The following is a 13,219-nucleotide window of genomic DNA, read 5'->3' on the forward strand; positions in this document are numbered from 1 at the left end:
ATGTATGTGTATAAAATATATGAATTCATAAATATATAAATGTGTGTATATGTGTATATACAGTATGTCTATATATGTGTGTATATGTGTATATATATATATATATATATATATATATATATATATACAAAATATATACAAAATATTCTGTACGATATTATTAAAGGAGAGAAGTAATCTACCAATAGAGGAACAAAAGAATGACAAAGAGATATAAGAGAAATGTTTATTTGTTTCATTAAAAAACATTTCATGCATATACAAAACATTTAATTTAGCCAGGCAAAATGAAAGCTGTCAACATGCTTTTAGGCTTGAAATGCATAGAAAATGTATGTATATATATATATGTATGTATGTATATATGTTTATACATCATATTAGAAACACAATTTGATGTGTACATATTTGGTTTAAATTCCTCAAAGTCACTAAAGATATGTTGATCGATAAAACCCTCTTATTTTGAAAAACATGTCTCTTAATGAACACTCATACTGTAATAATATTTGCTGATACAGACACATTCATTATTATCCTACACTTTATTCACTTAACTATAATACTAGTTGGATTACAGTAACATTGCCATTATTTGACTTGCATATTTGTTTGAATACAAAGAAAGCTAACTTGCCAGCGTGCTAAGCAAAACGCCAAGCAGCCCGATATGATAAACGACAAACGTTTTATTGAATAAATGAAGAGATTCTCTGGGAGCTTTGGCTCAGATTACACGTGAAGTTAGTCCAGTTTCCGCAGAGCTTCGCACAGTTTCCCCATTTCACCTGAAATAGAGAAAAAATACAAATTTAGAATTAAAAAAAGAAAAACTATGCATTTTCCTGAATTAGAGTTGCCTAAAATAACACATTATTATTATTTGCTCCAGTTTTAGATGAGGAACATGTCAATAACATTTCATAAAGATAAAAATAGCCCTGTTATGTCATCCATGGCTGGTTGGCTAATAGCCCACAGTGCATACTATTGACAGGTGAAGCCTGGCCCATGCATCATTAGTTTTAAGTGCAATGTTGTTGTTGTTTTTAAATTATTACATAACATGAGTGTAGTCCTTTTAAATGAGATGTTCCCGACAACTCAAGAGAGGTCACAAGATAAATCTGAGGGGTTACAGGATGATTAAAAAGATTAAAACAGGAAAGCAGAAATAAAACATTCATGCTACACAAAATTATGCATATTTTTTTAGACATTTATAGTATTTATTTCTTAATTTGACCACCTTAGGGCTCTAAAAATGATAAAAAATAAACCAGTGATTTTGTAGTGGAGGCACCCTGCCTTGCCTGAGATAAAGCGTCCCCCTGCTAACTTCAGTTTACACTTCTATGACATATAATATGTGTCAAAAAGTGTGTTTTTAGAGCTGTTATAATTTATTTGTTGTGTGACTGAGGTCTGCTTGCCATGCATACATTTTATTGTAATGTACCACGAGGAAAGGGGAAATAATATTACTGTATTTTCATAGTTTGTGTTTTGTATCTGTTTTGTCTGCAGTCTACTCAGTACTCAATCACTATGGAAAAAAAACGTTTAAAAAATATATAATATTCTTATAATATTTTAATACCTTTAGGGCTGTCCCCCTTATTCAATTAGTCAGCTAATAATTTTTTTTTTGGTCTTATTCGGCTATGATTTCTTTAGTCGATTAGTCGTTTTTTATGCTTTTTTCAGGCTGAATGACTCATTTCCTTATGAGCACATCTCTGGTAAACACAATATTTAAAGTGGTGCTTTTGTGTGATTCTTTGTTGAGAAGAAGTTTTACAGATCTGTCGATTAAATCAACTAATCGATTAGTCGACAAAATCTACAGCCTATCAAATGAGTTGTTTATAATACCAAACATATGAAACTCATGATGATGACAGCTCACAAGTGGACATTAATTCATTGTAAGGAGTCACAAACCAAATAAAGTTTGGAACCTACTTTTAATAAGGAATAAAACCAATTTAAGTAAGGAAAAAGAGATTTCAGTATCCTCTCCTCAATGAAATAATGAACGTAGAGGTGACACGTACTACCAATGCTGTCAGCCAGGTTCCTGAGCTGCTGGGTGTTGTCCAGCACTTCGATACTCTGGGTGTAGGGGTTGTAGCGCACTGTGAAAGGCCTCGGGATGGTGCCTGCAAACTTCCTGCAGGCAGAGACGTTAATGTTAGACACTAAACTTCCTGTGTTATATATATATATATATATGCAGCAAAGCTTCAAATCAAATTATAAAAACACCACTTTCTTACCTCACTTTCTCTTTGGCATCCTCAAAGCTCTCAGCCACAAAGTAAACAGGCTGGTACTCTGTGATCGGGTATTTCTGGAGGCTGGTCTTGGCGGGGTCGAAGGGCTGGATAGTGGGCTCGTCTGTCAAGCAGTACTGAAACAAAACAATATATTAAAAAAGGCCGTATTTGACTGTATGGATTTCTCAATGAGTGTTCCCATCAGTATTACAGGAAACAGGAAGTGCAGCATGATTCAGGGCTCTGCTTTTCTGTTGATGTGACTTGGCAGGGTGGACATCCTCTGCTGATGTAACTGGTGACCTCGATAGCCACTCCGTCTGCCCCCACTCACCCACTGAACCACTTTACCCACTCTACCCTGCTGGGCAGACAGGCCGACTCCCCAAATGACACACAAAACCTGAATTTGAGTAGACCACTAACCCACGGCCTGCACCGCTGCTATTGTGTAACAAAGGTGAGTGTGATATAACAACAGATGGACTGTTTTATCTTGCAGCTGTTTGCTGAAAGTGATGAACAGGCTGTTTTCTTGGAGACTCAACCATGTGTCCCTGTCTTACCTGCAGCTCTCCAAACGATGAAAGCAAGCCGGCTCCGTAAGCTTTGATCTCCGAGCCCTGCTTACACAGGCCAAACTCCACCGTGAACCAGTACACCTGAGGACACACGTAAGGTTCATAAAAAATATCATCTATACACCAAACGCACACAGAGGAATTCACAAAAACAAGGAAGACTTCTTTCCACAAACCCCTGAGAAGATTTAAAGGGTCACAACCATAGAAATAGAATAGTAGCAGAACGGACATTGAACTGTTTTCTGTGGTCATTTGACGAGTACAAAAGTAAATGGAGATTGTTGTTAGTTGTTATGGTGACAACAGGGCGTAAAGTGTGGTCGCAGCTCGCCGGTAAGAGAGCGGACGCAGCTTCAGAGATGGGCGGCTGGCTAGTTAGCTAGGTCAGTGGTTCTCAACCTGGGGGTTGGGACCCCTAAGTGGGTCGCGAGATAATTTCAGGGGGTCGCCAGATGGTTGCGGAGGAAAACATGAAATAACATGGAGTCTTGTCTCTTTGCTTCTATAATCTGGTAAGGTGGAGGGACCGGTAGACCCATTATCTATATTATTGTTTGTCATGTATGCAGTACTCACAGTAGCAAGTTTCTCAATGAACTCATCAGGGGCACCGAGGGAGGCAAGTCCAATTTCCTACACAGAATAGAATCAAAGCATATAGATTAGAAAAGTTACATTTTAAGAATTTCAAACATATTTTGATGATTATCGGGATAAAACTGTTAATCGCAATTATTTTGGCCAGGGTAATCGTGACATGAAATTTTCATATCGCCCCATGCCTAATCTTAAATATGAATAAATCAAAGTTAGGAAGCTATATAAGGTGTATATACGATGGACAATGAATGTGCAAAACCAATAGTGCAGTTTCCTGAAGTTACATAGTAAATGAGATAAATAATAAGTAATGTATATTTAGTATGTAAAATGAATATAATAATATAAACACTATGTAAGAATGTTATCAATCCGCTTACTGTTTTATTTAGTTTTGTATTTATCGTATATATCTACCTGTGAGAATTGGGCGAAACTGGAGTCAGCAAACAGCGGAACGTGTCCCAGGAGCTCATGGCAGATATCCCTGCATCAGAAACCAAAATGACTCTTTAAAATCACACTAATCGTGTATTTTTCCTTCTTCTTAGTGAATACCGAGTCCTGACACTCACGGCTCGGGTGTGTATGTGGGCTTGGAGCCGTGACGGATGTACTGCGTGGAATGGAAGACACGGAAGGCGAGTCCAGCCAGGAAGTCTCGGGACGAGAGCAGGCCGGCCACCGGGCGAAGCCGGAAGCCCGTGCACGCTGCAGGACAGAGACGGAGAGATGGAAGAGGTGAGTGTTGTGTTGGATAAGAGTTAGTGAGGGGAGGGAAGGATAGGAAGTAGGGCGTTTGAACAGCTCCCACAACCAACACCCCGGGGTTTCCAAAACAAAATGAGCGATAATAGATGGAGATGTCATCCGTGGGACTTACACTGCAGGAAGCGGGAGACGTCCTCCAGCTGTGGGACGTTGTCCTGCCTGTAGCCGCAGTATTTCTCCAGCAGGGGGAAGACTCGGTTGTGTTCACGGCAGGCGTGAGTCGGGTACAGAGTCTTCAGCTCCTTGAACACCGTCCCCCATGTGGCCTTTTCGTCCTCTGTGTACTCCACTCGAGGGATGATTTGGCCACTGGGACAAAGACGTGAGATTATTGAATGTGCTGTGTCCTGGAAACGGGAAACAGCTAGCCTTGCTCCGAACAAATGTTACACACTGGTCCTTTAATAATGCTATAAACTGAATCATTTTCTAAAAATACTGCTGATATCTTCTAACAAACGTGTTTAAATTGTATATTGACTTTTTTATTTTTAGGTTTCCCTTAAAATGTCCCCATGACGATGGTCTGCGTGAGCACAGCATCACTTCATTATTTGTGAGTATTACGCAGCTATGTAAATGTGATCCACCTCAGTGGGTATTTCATCGGGTTTGGCTGCCCTTTGTAGTGCCTGTGAATAATACTTCTCAATTATACACACAAAGACCAAAGCCCTTTAAATCCACCATTGACTGCCTGTAATTTGTCCCTATTTGTTTATGATAATTATCAAGGTAAAGCAGAGAAAGAAATCTCCTAGAATAACCGCTTGAATATTAAAATATTTCATCACTTCTTTAAACACACAAAATAAGAGATGGAGTTTAAAAATATAGATTTTTAGGAGTAGTTACTGTCTGTAGTTGTAGGCGATGTCAGCAAACTCCTTCCTGCGTGTTCTGTACACTGGATCTGTGAAGCCCTGAACACACACACACACACACAAAGAGAAGCCATGTTAGATCTCATGGTCGCAGCCTGGCCACTCACCACTAAATCAAAGAGTGGAAATCCTCTGCTGAGGCTAAGCCCTGTGGCCTTTGACAGCATTATGCACTCCGTCTCTAATAGGAGCACGCAGATACATATTCAAATGAAGCCTTTGTAGAGTGTTTTTCAGCTTATGATGAATACATTTTGCTTTAATGGCGGTGGCAAAAGGGAGCAATTATCTATAATTATAGGGGCTCAATTAAAGCAATGACATCAATTTGTGTGTCTAGATAGTTTCCATTAGAATAGACGGCAGAGAGCAGCCTGTCATCTTCGCAGCCTCGTCTTTCATAAGACGTGTGGGCGTGAGTGGACACGTATTCACACACAAACACATACACGCACACACACACACATAAACATATAGAGGCAGGATGTGACGGATGAGTCAGTCCGTACCGGATGATCAGAGTCCAGCTCGGAGCCATAACTGAGGATCTGGTTGGCGAAGCGGTCCAAGTCCTGGATGTCGTTGGGGAACCATGGCACTGGAGAATAATAACAGTTATTAAACATTATGTTTTTACTCAATATGTATTTATTCAGGTCACATCAATCAACAGTTAAGAAAATATATAAATTCAGGATATGGTCATGTAGTATACGTTTGTTCTCTTGCTTTCTGTGATAATTTAGGAGGATTTTTTTTCAGTGCCATGGCATTTTGACACTCAGCAGAACAGTAATCAAGGGTCATCTGCTTGTTCATATGGATTTATGCCACTCAATAACCCTGAGGCCCAATCATTAATCTACATTTGTGCAGTGTGGTCCAGCCCGAGGCCCCAGGAAGACAATATGTCCCTGCCAGGCTCCTCTATAAACAGGCAGTCTCCAAAACAGGCCATAAATATCCCCTCGTCCACTTGACTCTGACCATCAGACCACAGTGTCTACACCGAGGTCAAAGGAGGATCCATGGTGGCCCTGTCTGTCTCCGCCTGCCGTGACCTTGGCGTGGTCTCCTGCCCTGTGTTAGTCCGGGACCAGGACACAGAGCTCCTCTGTTCCTGCTGAGCCTGTTGGTCCTCAGTAGCTAAACTAATGTCATTCTGGAAACAACTAATAGAGGGGTCTAGATGTGTGCGATGGGCCATCAGTCTCATCGGCGACGCTGGCTGTCCATTACCCAGTCTGACTGGGGGGTCATGAAGCGCCACCCAACAGCCAACACTGCTGTGCTCAGTTGATAAATGGACCGTTTCAGCTTTATTGATCTCTGTTTAATTAGATTTTTTTAGCCATAATAGCTTTGTGGCTCTGGCAATGTTGGTTGGTCGGTCCACCACTTTGGCCAAGACTGAAAAATCTTTTAAAACTATTTTTGGAAAATTTTCGGACCTTTTCCGTAAATTTTTTTCTACACTTTTTAATTATTGGAGTGCCATTCAATTTTGTACAGACATTCATGGTCCCCAGAGGATGAATCCTACTGACTTTAGCGATCCCCTGACTTTTCTTCTAGCATCACCACAAGGTCGACATTTTAGTTTTTTTAGTGAAATGCCTCGACGACTATTGGATGGATTGCTATGAAATTTGGTTCAGATGTTTATGTTCCCCAGAGGATGAACCCTGTTGACTTTGGTGATCCCCTGACTTTTCCTCTAGCACCACCCGCAGGTCAAAAGTTTCACCTATATAACAAAATATCTCAAGATGGTTTAGCACAAAATCTGATAAAGACATTCATGATCCCCAGATGATGAACCCTATAGACTTTAATGATCATTGTAAACATGTGGAGCATGTTATTTATACACACTCTTATCATGTTGAGGATTCATGCTCATCTTTTTCACTACAACTACACAATCTCACTAACCTGTGTCCTTCTGTTTGTTGCGCGACAGCTCATGGACGTGGCCACTAATTTGTGTACGCAGGCTGTCGATGACCTCATCCAGGGCCTGGGAGCAGGTGGAGTCCACGCTGATGAAGAACTCGTACAGGCCGCTGTTCATCCGCGACGGACGGGACTCGATGTGCGTCAGGTTGATGCCCTTCTCCTGAGGTTCACAAAAAAACAAAAGGTGAGACCTGATTTGTTTGTGTTTTAAAGAGCTTGTTGGCTTCATATATATTGTATGTCATTTCTTCCGTTTATTGAAGGTTTCATCATAGAAACAAAGTGGGAAAAATCACAAAACACATGCATACAAGATAACTGAATGTTTTGGCCGCACCAGACTGCAGCACTGCCTTTGTTCCACCACTAGAGAGCGATGTGTTGTTACTAAACAGATCAGACTATGTGGAATCCACCATGACCTTGGGTCAACTCTCTCTCTCTGTACAAACTGACAGAGAGCCAGACAGACTGGACTTGCATAGTAAAGGCATTCATGTATTCATGTTGTAGTAGTTTAGTGCAACATCGTGTAATAAATCATCCGGCCCTGCCAGCATTAAGCTCTTCTCATTCTGCAGCATGAACATAAATACCTTGGGATGTTTCCAAAACGGTTTTGGACGCGAGCTGCTCGTGCTGGAGAGCGTGCCTTTCTTTAATCGGTAATTACCATCAAAAATGTATTTTTATTTACGTAACTTTGGGAAAGGAAAAGAGGGTGTATGTTGTTCTCTGTCTACAATAGGCTAAGTAAAGAGAAGGGCGTGCGCTTCTCCCATCTGGATCCTATTCTACATTTAACAGCTTATTTTAAAGGCCAAATGTCTCCGGAGTGACTACAGAGATGACCAAAGAGTCCAGGTTGGCATTGGAAAGAAAAGATGACTCGCTTTTTGTGATGTGCCGTAAATATATATACCAGAAGGGTGAAGCTTTGAGATTACATAACTTTAATTCAAATATGTTTCTACAGTCAAATATGTTTAATATTAGGTGATTAATGTGTCCCTGGCATGGTCCAGCTTAACATAGCCAAGCTTAAATCCTAAAACCCAGCAGGATGCAGGGGTCATTTCGTCAGATTTCCGTACCCCTCCGAGCCGTCCCTCGGCTGTAAGGCAGGTGATATTAACCCTCCGGTCGCACTGACTGAGGCGGGAGGTCAAGGCCAGCCCGTGGCTCTGACTCGTCACGTGAAAGCCACGTTGCCGCGTCACATGGCGGATAAACAGTGTGGTGGTTTTAGTGTGCGACTTTCTGACTGGAATATGGAGATTAGACTTTCACAAGTCGAAAAAGAGCACGCGATGAGATGCCACGGCTGCTCGGCTAAACGTTAGCACATGGCTCGGCAGAGCAGAGAACAAAAGTAATAGGAAGTGCAGTTTGTTCTCTTCAAAGCTGTGTTACATAGCTGTCAGGGAGAGAGGGGGGGTGTTGTAATTTGGAATTTAGAAAAGCTTGAAAGAAGAGGAGATCAGGGGGAGGATGGGGGTGGAGCAGGGGGAGGATCGGGAAAGTGGGAGCTCATAGGTTCAAAGAGGATCCTGATGTTTACAGCTGCATTTGGAGAACAGCTTTTGGCAAATACTTGATACTGAACAGAGTCAACTCTCATCTCCACCCCCACAAAAACAAAATACCCAAAAGATGTTTTTCTTGAACCTAAAACATCTTTGTCTCGGGATGTTGTGCACGTTTTTGAACTGTTTTCCTGCAAAATGTTCCAGAGACGAACTCTGGTGTTTTGCCTCGACCCTTGACATGACGTCCACGTTGGAAGATTAAACAATGCAGCCGCTGCCAATCAATGTTTACTTCGAGCCTTCAGTCACGTACACACGGGGAAAGAAATTTACTCATCATTCGTTTTGTTTTGTTTAGTGTTAATCAGTAACTTTATGATTGTGAAAGACCAGAGACAGTTCCATCACAGACTAATCGCGTCCATCTGTTTGGATCAGACCATCGTTGTTGACATTTTGGGAAATACGCTTATTTGCTCTTCTTGCTGAGAGTTAGATGAGAAGATTGATACCACTGAGTTTAATGAAAAATACTATACATATTGCATTATGGGAAACGTAGGATCCAGACTCATACTAGGGACTAAAAGTCAGGATCTCGGACCCTGCTGCATCGATTTTGATGTTTTGTTTTTAAATTTGTCTTTTGCGAGTCCCCCAACTTTATATAAGTGCAATATTAAATTGCTGTAGTGTCCCTTTAATATTGCAGCTGGTTATGGTTATGGCTATGGTGGAATTATTTAACTACTTTATAAACTATTTAGAAGTTTAATCTGTAATAATGTGCATTATCAATTTATAAGATTATCATAGATTTGTATGTAAAATCAAAATTTTGAAAAGTAACTAATAACTTTTTTTTTTACAAATGTAGAAGTACAGGAAGAAGTATAAAGTGTTAAATAAATACAGTGGAGTAAAATAGAAATATTAAACTATGAATTAAATAGTAAACTACAAGTGAGTGATCAATGTTTTCTGAGCGGTCCAATGTTTGACTATTCCATTATGACAGAAACCTGGAGGAGGTGTGTCAGTGGATCAAAGAGCCACCTGTCATGTTTGCACACGTCTGATACACAAACATCTGAGATAAGATCAGTCTGTTTAGTTTCCTTCTTTAAAGGGTCACAAAAAGCCATGAGCATGAAAACTACATTAAAACAACTGCAGATACTTACATATATAACCTATTTCCCTGTTCAAAAACAAAACAGTTCAAAATAAAGGTTGTAACTACATGAAATGGTGTACTATATCTTGATACTGTAATTTATTAATACCTCTAGTTTTAGAACAAACTTACTGTCCATGTAGCTTGTTTTGTTTAATGTTAATCAGTAACTTTATGAAGATAAAAGATCTGAGGAAGTTTCATAATGAACTCATCGTGTTCATCTGTTTGGATCAGACCATTACAAAGGAATAATTTAGCATTTAGGGAAATACGCTTATTTGCTTGTTGAGGTTGTCAGTTTTAGCCAAAGTTAGTTTTAACCTAAGTAGACCCAACCTCCCCAGTGGTAAATTAACATTCCTGCAAGCTCTGGTTGGTGTTAAACTGCTGCATGAGCTGCATGCCTCCTGAACAAATGCAGCTAAGACTGCGTCAGCTGCGGTTTCCTTTTCTGTTTTTTCACCTTGCAACTTATGTCATGATCTGAGAGAAAGGATAGATAAACTAATGGTGTGTGAAGCCATATGTGTGTCAGTTATATAGTATATCAACCCTGGGGATGACTCAAGAAGGTCAGGGGAAGCATTAGTGCTCCTGCATGGTCATTAGTGCACGGTATGTGAGCTGTCAGTAGAGACTTGATTTACCTCAAAGAGTCGCAGACCTCTGGCCAAAGCTCCGACCTCCTCCTTCAGAGAGAAGATGCAGGAGATCACTTCGGACTTCTTGCTGGTGTCCTCCTCCAGGTACATGGAGCCCCTTCTCCTTCGCTGCATGAGAGAGGCACATTTCAGGAAACAACATGTGGAGTTTATGGGTTTACTATGTGCTTAAGGCATTTTCTAACACCAGTAGAAGCTCAGGGGAGCAGCTAACACTATTTTTACTACAGGAGTGAATGAAAGAGAAGGATGCAGTAACAAAGCTTTCAAAACACCACAGTTCCACTTTTTAAGTCAAGAGGATGTTTAAATCTCAATAGATATTCAAATCGCTATATTGCTGATTCATCTGGGTTTTGACCTCTTTCTGCATGTTTGTGTTTAGGCACAGCCATATGTAGGAGAAAGTGCATTAAATCTAGCTGAAGGCTGTGACATTTTCCAGTCAAAGTGTCTGATCTTTTAACCATCGCACCTTTCGCCTTTTGACACGGACCTTAGTGTTGACCATGCTCCACATATCAGAGGATTTTTAACCAACGAGAGGACACGGCAGATCAGAGTATCTTACAGATGTAGAAAGTGCACAGTCATTATAGTTATTTATTAAATCTAACATTTCATATGAAGCTTCAGCACAGTCTTCACTTGAGAAAAGTCATGGCATGAAATGTTAAATTTGAAATGAAATATTGAATTTAACATTTACACAAATATAGTCTTTTTCATCTTTAAACCAGAGGGCTTTTATTGGTGCTGCTATTAACGGTCATTTTCACTATTGATTAATTAATAATTTCCTGTCTTCAGATAACTTGTTTTGTCAAATCAGTAACCCCAAAACACAAAGATATTTAATTTATTTGACAGAAGACAAAGAAAAGCAGTTAATACTCATATTTGAGAAGCTGAAACTTGGTCATGTTTGGTAGATTTTGCATGGAAATGACTTGAATTTCTATTATGTTCGATTATAAAATAGTTGCAGATTATTTTTCTGTTGCTCGACTAGCTTTTATAAACATAACTGACAGGATATTATTTGTATCCAGGCTGCCCAAATACCCGTATACATGGATCATTTGTAATGTTTGTTTTTGCAAGGCCTTGACATATTTTCCAGGTGTATTACGACAGCACATACTGTCCATTTTTCAGCACCATCAGCTGTTTTTTTGCCCTCTTTTTACTGCATTGTCTGATGGAATAGTCCAGCTATGACTGTCTCTATCACTGCTGCTGAATTGGAAGATTATTTACAAAGCTTTTTTCAGCATACAATGACCATATCATGACAGAAAAACACAGTTGATGGACTTCTGGAAATAAAAAATAGCTAAATGCAGATGACTTTTAAAGTTATATAGCAGGTATGATAAGATGTCATAAATGAGATTTACCCCTGTGTCCTCGTCCCCTGTCTCTGCCTCTGGCCCAGAGCTTCCATTGACCCTCTTGTAAGCTGCGTCCATCCTCTTGCTCTTCAGGTGAACAACCTGTGTGTGCTGATGCTGAACCGTGATAGACTCTGTGTGTGCAACTTCTGTCTATAAAACCTCTCAGCTGCAACGCCGGCCCATGTGACACCACACCCCCAACACCCCCCTTCTGCATCGGTATGTCACGGGACGGTTGTTGTGAAACAGAATTACAATGGCACATCTGGCTCTTGTTGTACAGTGCTGGGTTCAGGTTGGATTACCCCCGGGTATGCTCTGCTGGGTTTCAGCTAACACTTTTTAAACCTGACCGGCCTGACAACAGGTAAAAGTGACCTAAACCCCACATTTATTACCCTATAAACATGTTTACTGCCAGCCAGTGGTGCAAGAAGTACTCAGATCTTTTACTAGCAGTGCCACATTGTAGAAATACTGTAGCCTAGGTAAAAGTGCTGCATTAATTTATTTTCTTAATATTAGCATCAAAATATATAAGTCTACTTTAAGTACAAAAAGTAAAAGTATTCATTACATGCATTATATTACTGGATTATAATTACTGATGCATTAATGTGTTCATCACTTTAATGTTGCAGCTTTTATTGTAAAGGTGGGGCTAATTTTAATAACTTTATGTACTGCTGTATAGCTTAATCCATAATAATACATAAATGTATAAGTTATACAAAGGTAGTAGAAGTATTAAGTAGCATAAAATGGAAAATACTAAAATAAAGTAGTAGGCCTACTTGACGATTTATGCTGCCTTGTCGAAAAATGCTACAATATGAAAAATGCAAATCACATAGTTTATTGTGTTTTTTTGGCTTTTATTATCAAAAATACATATCTATATAACACTCAAACTATACAATATTTGCAATAATTAATCAACCAAATCCATAACTTAAATAGTGCATAAGAAATGAAGACACCCTAATGTCCCACAACTAGAAGAATAAACCACCCCACAAAACAATAACACAAACACATAAAACTAAAAGCCAACCCATAAATGAGAAACTAATAAACTGAACTGAAGATACTCAACAAAAACACATTAACTATAACATGTACATGCCTACTGCTGATGGTGATGGGAATGTCATTAGTTTTGCAGGTATTTAGTCCTATAGTCATAAACCAATGTATTGGACAAATTGGCCTTCTGGTGGAGCTAGATGAAAGGTCAGAGGATCACCAAAATTATTAGTATTCATCCTTTGGGTGCCATGAATGCTTGTACCAAATTTTGTGCCAATCCGTCCTGTAGATGTTGAAATATTTCACACAATACGTGAAAACTTTGACCTGCTGGTGGCACTAGAG

General features: G+C 39.7%; 1 protein-coding gene across 1 annotated transcript; it reads right to left on the reverse strand.

The window, feature by feature from the left end:
• Positions 1 to 212: 212 nt before the first annotated feature.
• Positions 213 to 12,008, reverse strand: pah (phenylalanine hydroxylase). The gene is made up of 13 exons (XM_074625369.1): positions 11,849 to 12,008; positions 10,434 to 10,556; positions 7,054 to 7,237; positions 5,628 to 5,716; positions 5,090 to 5,157; positions 4,347 to 4,543; positions 4,039 to 4,174; positions 3,881 to 3,950; positions 3,440 to 3,496; positions 2,846 to 2,941; positions 2,280 to 2,413; positions 2,058 to 2,173; positions 213 to 788 (listed from the first exon to the last, which is right to left on the reverse strand). Exons 1-13 carry the CDS (start codon positions 11,918 to 11,920, stop codon positions 745 to 747), a joined length of 1,386 nt encoding a protein of 461 aa, XP_074481470.1. The 5' UTR covers positions 11,921 to 12,008; the 3' UTR covers positions 213 to 744.
• Between the last annotated feature and the right edge of the window lie 1,211 nt (positions 12,009 to 13,219).

The sequence above is a fragment of the Sebastes fasciatus genome, chromosome 23 (assembly GCF_043250625.1).
Source record: "Sebastes fasciatus isolate fSebFas1 chromosome 23, fSebFas1.pri, whole genome shotgun sequence".
NCBI lineage: Eukaryota > Metazoa > Chordata > Actinopteri > Perciformes > Sebastidae > Sebastes > Sebastes fasciatus.